At 34.5% G+C, this 7,763-nt stretch overlaps 1 protein-coding gene across 6 annotated transcripts in view; it reads left to right on the forward strand.

Moving 5' to 3' along the window:
• ZUP1 (zinc finger containing ubiquitin peptidase 1) overlaps positions 1-6,485 on the forward strand; it is a 43,967-nt gene extending 37,482 nt beyond the window's left edge. For all 6 annotated transcript variants that reach the window (XM_069076995.1, XM_069076990.1, XM_069076989.1 and 3 more), the window contains one exon: positions 6,243-6,485. In XM_069076995.1, coding sequence (XP_068933096.1) covers positions 6,243-6,290 — 48 coding nt within the window. In that variant the 3' untranslated portion in view covers positions 6,291-6,485. The remainder of the gene's footprint in view (positions 1-6,242) is intronic.
• The last annotated feature ends 1,278 nt before the right edge of the window (positions 6,486-7,763 follow it).

A 7,763-nucleotide genomic window follows, 5' to 3' on the forward strand; every position in this document is an offset into this window, starting at 1 on the left:
TGTGTGTGTGTGTGTGTGTGTGTGTGTGTGTGTGTGTGTGTGTGTGTGAAGTGTCTGAGGCTGGATTCAAATTCAGGTCCTCCTGACTCCAGGGCCAGTGCTCTATTCACTGAGCCCCCTAGGTACCCCATTTATATTCATTATTTACCTGCCCTTATATTTTTCTCCGTTACCTAGACAGAGCCTGACATTTAGAATTTTATAGGAAAGGAACTGATGTTGACAATTACGAGTACAGTTAAATAGGCATATTTAATAATAGAGTAATAGCTAGGCATTTTGTCACTTATTCACAATGTGGGTTATAAAGATAGGAGAAATTAATATATGAAAATTTTTAGACAGGCTTCAGTTTAGTACTTCTTGACAAATTAAAGAATTTTTCTCAATTATAAACATATTCAGTACGTAACCCTACCACTGATTTTAGCTGGATGAAACCAAAGATTAATCTAGTAACAGAGTTTGTAAGTTGCACAGTTATTAATGTATAAATAACAACTGAAATCCTAGGGCCACGGTGGAATTCTAGAGTTATTTCCTCATAGCTAAACTAATGTTTTGGAAGCATAGCAACAAAAATGGGTACTTCTCATACTCTGTTTTTGCTGCTGACAATATTTTTTGAACTAGATATAGTACTGGACTTGAACTGTGAGACCTGTATCTTAAGGAACATTAAGGTAAAATATCCAGGGTAGAAGGGATTTTTTTGGTAGTGAGGGATAAGAATATATGCTAGACTTTTGTTTCCATAGCTGAGTCAGTTATTTATGTTGTATCTTAATTTCTTACATACTTTTTACCATAAATAAAACATCAGTCATAAAAGGCCTTGTATATCTCAAAGCTTTGCTCATGTAATCTTGAAGTTGCCCAATTTAATTTTCTTTGTCATTTTTCAGTCTGTGACAATATTAAATATTCATTTGTCTCAAGTTATCTGAGATACTATCAATAATAACCTAGGTGAATTTTTCATTTCTCATAAACATTTGTCTTTAGTGTACATATTACACAGGGCTATGGACTGGATTTCATTAATATAGGGAATTCCACGGTTAGGAAATTCCCTCTATCCCTGCAGGTCAGCACTTTATCTGCAACTTAAAGTCTTAGAGAGTTATGTAGGGCACTGAGCCATGACTTACTCAGGGTCATATATTCAGTCCATGTCAGAGGTGAGACTTGACTTTGAAGTTGGTTCTCTACTACATCATGCTCATTGCCTCTCATATATTACATACCCTCATTATTGTCTGAAAATGTTATATTAATAGTTTCTTCAGTATAAAGTTGGCAACATTTTGTTGGTTTTCAAAATTAAATATTTTGAAGATGTATTGAAATTTATCCATCTATAATTCTATGCTTTTTATTTTTCACAACCACTAGTCTTGTACCATATACATAGATGATACTTAAATGTTTGCTAATCTACAGATTTCCCAGATTCTCAAATCAGGACAATTATATTTTCCCCAAAAATGTTTCTAAACCTGTAAAATATATCAAGCTTTACAAATCCCTTTTGAATTTTTGAATCCCTCAGTATTTTCTGCAGAGACTACTTTGATATAAGGGAAAAGTAGTAAAATGCAGCAGTTTCAGAATAATTTTAGGCTTTGACTTAATATCTCCAAATATGTCAGATTGGAATAATTATCTAATCCTTATTCTTTTTCTGCTGCAAGTGAACTTGAAATTAGTTATATCACCAGTGCCTTTCTGCTCCCACTATATGCCACATTCGGAATACATTCCTTTATCATCTGTCTGACAAAACTCTTTTCTTTCAAAGTCCTCATCAAGTCCCACTTCTGTTTTTTAAGAATTTATTTGTTCCCACACTCCACCCCATCCCACCTTACCCCCCAGCTTAAAAGAGGGCTTTACCTTCCATAGATTTTTCATCAAACATTGTCTCACTTTGGGCTGATTTTTACAACATTGTTTTCTTTGAACTGATCAAATTTAGCCTTGTATACATGGGGTTTTTTTTCTCTCATTTTATTGTAACCTCAATAAGTTATCTCCTACTCCATACGTTGCCTTAATATGTGTGGTGTGTGTGTGAGAAAAATGTGGAAATACATTATTTTAAAGATGTGGAAGGGTCTTTGTGTGTGGTAGTTACAGTGCTTGGCTAGTCTATAGAGTGTCTAAAGTGGAAGTAATGTATGATGAACCTAGAGGGGTAAATTGGAGCCTGTTGTAAATTTAAGACAAGTTAGGTACCATCAGACCCAGTCCTCAGCTTAATTTGACTTATTCCCCGAAGTGAATATCAAGAAGTCTGATAACCAGTTGATGACTAGAGTTATTTCCAAGAGAAAAAAAAACTCTTTAAAAATCTTGAGTGGCAAAGACCAGAAAGGCCACAAGATAGGAATATTCCAGTCGGAGTCTCAGTCTTTGTGTGTGTTACTTTGCTTTTTTGCATATTCATATCCCTGGCTTGTTGTGTGTACTTTGTTCAAAACTGTGTTGACTCCTTCTCTCTCGGATAACTAGCCACAACATAGAATACAACTCAATAATTTCTATTATTTGTTATTAAATGGAGTTCAGTATTATTCTCTTCCACATTATTTTTCAGTTAACATTTTTCTCTCACTCCCTGTAGCAGCAAGCACCCCAAGCGTCCTCAGGGTTTGCTGCCCATACAGGTTCTTGGATCTGCTTTGCCAAAGGAAAGCAACTCAAAATGGGTTAAACAAGCTTACTTTAATCAGTCAGACATATATCGTTTACCTTGTTCAGGGGAAAAAGGTCAGCACCCCAAACTTCAAAATATACAGACAGAATTATCAAGACATTAACAGATCAAGTAGACAGCTTTCCAAACTGTCCAACCATTACATCCATACCCAGTCAACATCTGGGTTTCCACATCTGGATTTTTTCAAAGCCGGGGGACTCTCAATAACGGCTTCCCAGAATTCAGATCAAATCACAGAACACTTCTCAAAGTGAGTCCCAAAACAAAGCTACACATCAGGGCTTACATAGCCTTCTCCTGGCTCAGAGAATGTAATAACCTTATTGACTCACTGGCCAATCAAGAAGTATCTACTGAAAAACAAGCCTCCCTCCCCAGACTTCAGGTGCATTTTAGCCTAGGGGCAGGGAAGATCTTCCAAATTTGCATTCCCATTACACTCCCCTATTTAAAAGAAAAAAAAACCTTGTGACAAATATGCATAGTCATAAATCACTACAAATTAGAGAACCATACCTCCCACACATCAGATTGGTAAAGTTAACAAAAAAGGAAAATGATAAATGTTGGAGGAGCTCTGAGAAAGTAGGCAAAATTATGTACTTATGGTGGACCTCTTAATGGATATAATTATTGTAGGAAATGATTTGAGATTATAGGCAGTCCTTAACTTTCACAGGGGTAACATTCATAGAAAATGGCCTGAAAGTCAAAAATGCAGATGTTGATATATTGAACCTGTAGGAAATAGGGATTTAGGTTCCTGAAACCACTAGAAAGTGTAATCTTTCACCATAGATTGCTGAAGATACACTTTTCTGAATGCATTTTTTTAAAAGAACATTAATTCTGATAATATGTGCTTTTCCTAACACAGTAACCATGAAATAATGCATAAAATGCAATACGAAGAAAGAAAATTAACATGCAAAATGTTTTTCTCACTAGTAATTCCCTAGAATTCTGTGACCTTTTTTGCTAATATGTCAATTAAAAAAAAACACCTTATTTCAGACATTATTTACTTTTATAACAGGAAACCTACAGTACCATAAATATTATACAGCAAATAAAATTATTAAAACTAAAACACTTTTTAACCTCTTGCCTTCCACTGTGTCATATGGCATGTATGAGGGCATTGTACTGTTTATTTTCCTCCATTTTGCAGACATAATTAATTGTCCATTTTGTTAATGCCAAACCCATAGCTGACAGCGACTGTAGTAGACATGCCAGCACAAAGTTTTATCTAACACCTTTATTTTATCACTAAGTCACACCACTGATTTTGTACACTTGGGTTTAGAGCCCAAAGGACCTACACTGTGCTTTGGGGGTATAATATATCACAAAATTTGAGTTTTAAAGGAATGAAAATATAAAACAAATGTACGGGGAGCTCTTTACAAGGTAGGGTGAACAAAACCAATAAAGTGCCCAGTTAGGATACCAGCTACTCCAAAAACTTGCATGCATCACACCTCTTTTTTTTCTCTTTATTGCACATAACCAGAAATATGCAGAGTTCCCAGTGCAAAAGTTAAAATGAGATTACTAAGGGGCGGCCAGGTAGCACAGCAAGTAAGAGCACCAGCCTCAGTGTCGGGATGACCTGGGGATCGAATCCGGGCTCAAACACTTAGCACCCACCCAGAAACACCTGGCCGTGTAACCTTGAGCAAGTTACTTAACCCCAATTGCTTAAAAAAAAAAAATGAGATTACTAATAAAATCACAGAAATGCTTGAAGTCACAAAAGTTAATAAATATAATATATTAATAATATATATCATATATAACATTATATATAATAAAATAAATAAACATGCGAATGTTGAGGATTGTGCAAAAAATGACTAAAAATTGCATACCCTTTGATCCAGATATACCACTGCTAGGCCTTTACCCTCATAAGATCAAAGTAATGTGAAAAGATCTTATATTTATAGTAGCTCTTTTTGTGGTGGCAAAAAATCTGGAAATTAAAGGGATACCCCTGAATTGATGAATGACTGAATAAGTTGTAATATATGAATGTGATGGAATACTTGTATGAGTAAAAATGGAGGAAATAAATTTTAAAACATGAACTTAGATGACTTGATATAAAATGAAGTAAGCCAAACCAGAAGAACAATTTATACCATAACATCAATAATTAAAAAACAGACATTTTTTAAGATTTTAATAAATGATGAAGAATGAAATGGCATTTTCTCAGGTCTCTCTGAACCTTTTTATAATTTCTCAGTCATACTTATTTTAAAGTATATAAGCAGAACAGCTTGTTTCTCTTTTTAAAAAGCACAGTATAATTTCTTATACAAGATATGACAGTTTTTGCCCTTTTTTCATTCCATTTTGTTCAACTCCTCCCCCAAGTCTGATCTCTCTTGCATTCTCTAGTTTGGTCATTTCCAAAGTAAGGATGAGTGCATCATCTTCGAGGATGTGTGATCAATCAGAAAAGACACTCTTGCTGCAAAAGCCAGTTTTAGGACTTATAACACAGCCAATTCTTATCCTCCAATACTCTGCCACCCACTTTTGAAAATTCAGTGTCTCCCTTCTTAGCCTGGTGTGGGCCCTCCAGGACATTTATAACCTAAACCGATGAATACCCACTGCAGCTGCATTAAGTGCCATTGGGAAAATTTTCTCCTTGTTTTAGTCTCATAACACTTCTGCTGTCAGGCACTTTTTGAAGAAACTGTTGCACTTGCAGGGTAGTGACCAGTGAGGAAGAGCCCTGCTTTCCCCTTTTCATTTTGGGCAGAGTGAAGCACATAGAATAAGGAGGAAGGAGATGGATTGTGATCTGGATCACAAATACCCAGATACCATTCAATGATCTCTGCTCCAACCCCATTCCACCTATCTTTTAAACTTCCTTATTTACTGTGTACTCTACCACCATCCTTTGAGTCACCTAGGTTCTCCCAACCCCAGTTTCATCTTTACCTGTACTATTGCAATGACTTCCTTTTTTGGTCTTGAAGCCTCATGTCTTTCCAACTCCATTCCATCCTCTGCAGAGCTGCCAAAGTGGTTTTCCCAAAGTCCAAGTCTAAGTCATTCCCCTACTCAGAAAATTCCAGTGGTTCCCTGTTGACTCTAGGATCAAATCTTATTTCCTCTTTTATCTCATCATCTTTATTTCTGTTTTTGCAATAAGTTTTATCATGTCCGTAATTAATCAGTGGAGGAGAACTTGTACAAGGTTTCCAAGTAAAGATACCCATTGGAGTCTGCTCATATTTGCTGCTGGTAAGAGTGCAAGATCAAAATTTTTGGAGAGTCTTTTTCTAATCTGTTACTTTGCTGGGGTGAGAGATAAGTATAGAAGAGTTTGTGCTGCTACTTTCCAGAATTTAAGATTTGCTATTCATTTTAGTAGTGCAGCTTTATGACTAGGAAGCCTCAAATTTTATTTGAAATTATAATATTATAAATTATAATATACATGTTCTAATAATTTTTCTTACCTTTTAATTAATATGTTTAATTCTCTCTCAAGGCTCGGATGAAAGCTTCTCAAGTCTTTACAGCTGAGAGGATTCCTTGAAGAACTGCAATTCCTAGATGACCTGTGCCATTTCCTGAATTCAGAAACAACTCATACGTGTAGTTTGCTAATCTGTATGTTTACTAAGCATTCAGCTATTGAGAGTAATTTTGCAGATTTTCTAAAATGTAATTTAGATGTCACTAGTTCTTTCATTATTTAATAATTGACTTAATAAACTGTGTTGCATTGAAAGAGGTTTTGTTTTCCTGCCTTATATTTTTAAAAATTCCCATGGTATTGTTATAGGAAAAGGAATGGCTTGACTGTACCCATAAATTGGAAATTAGTAATTTTTAAATGTAACAAATGTCTGAAGATGTCTTTGAACTTATGTCTTCCTGACTCCTGGCCCACTGTTTTGTTGTGGTTCAGTCGTTTCACTTGGGTTTGATTCTTCATGAACATTTGGGATTTTCTTGGCAAAGAACTGAAATGGTTTGCAATTTCCTTCTCCAGCTCATTTTACAAGTGAGGAAACTGGGGCAAACAGGATTACGTAACCTGCCCAGAAAGTGTCTGAGTATTCTAAAGCAGCAATCATCAAAATCATTTGGTGCTGGTAAAATAAATAGAAAGTAGATCAACATCACACTAGAAAAGGAGAAATCAGATGGCACCCCAGGGTTCATTAAATTCAGATCATAAAATAACTAGAAAAGAATTTCTTATTTGATAAGAACTACTTGGAAAACTGGAAAGCATTGTGGCAGGAATTAGACTTAGATCAACATCTTCTGCTCTATAAGTTAAAGTTAAAAATTAATACATGAGTTAAAAATGTTAAGTTAAAAATGAATACATGACAATATTATTGATACTTTAAAAAAATTAGAGAAGCAGATCACATACCTTTCATGTTTATGGATAAGGAATGAATTCTTAAATAAAGAATAAAGGCAATTATAAAAGTTAAACACAATAATTTTGATACCATGAAATTGAAAAGCTTCTGTTTAAACAAAATGAACACATTTTCAAAAATAAATTTTATTTTTTCCAATTATAGTTGAAGACAATTTTAAACATTCAAATTTTTAAAATTTTGAATTCCAAATTTTCTACCTCAACTCCCCCCTCCTTAAGATAGTAAACAAATTGAAATAGGTTCTATATGTACAAACATGTGAAACATTTTAATATTAGTCATGTTTTGAAAGAAGAAACAGACCAAAAGAAAAAAAATTTTTAAAAATAGTATGCTTTGATCTACATTCAGACTCAGCTTTTTGGATATGGATAGAATTTTTCATCATTAGTCCTTTGTTGCTGAGAATAGGTCATTCACAGTCGATCGTCAATCATACAATATTACCGTTACCATGTACAATGCTCTCCTGGTTTTGCTCACTTCATTTGGTATCAGATCATGAAGGTAAAAAAAAAAAAAAACTTTCCAGGTTTTTCTGAAATTAGTCTGCTTATCATTTCTTGTAGCATAACAGTATTCTATTACTATCATATACCACAACT

The sequence above is a fragment of the Petaurus breviceps genome, unplaced genomic scaffold, assembly GCF_028583685.1.
Source record: "Petaurus breviceps papuanus isolate PSGF00001 unplaced genomic scaffold, PetGlider_PUasm1.0 90977, whole genome shotgun sequence".
NCBI classification, from domain to species: Eukaryota; Metazoa; Chordata; class Mammalia; order Diprotodontia; family Petauridae; genus Petaurus; species Petaurus breviceps.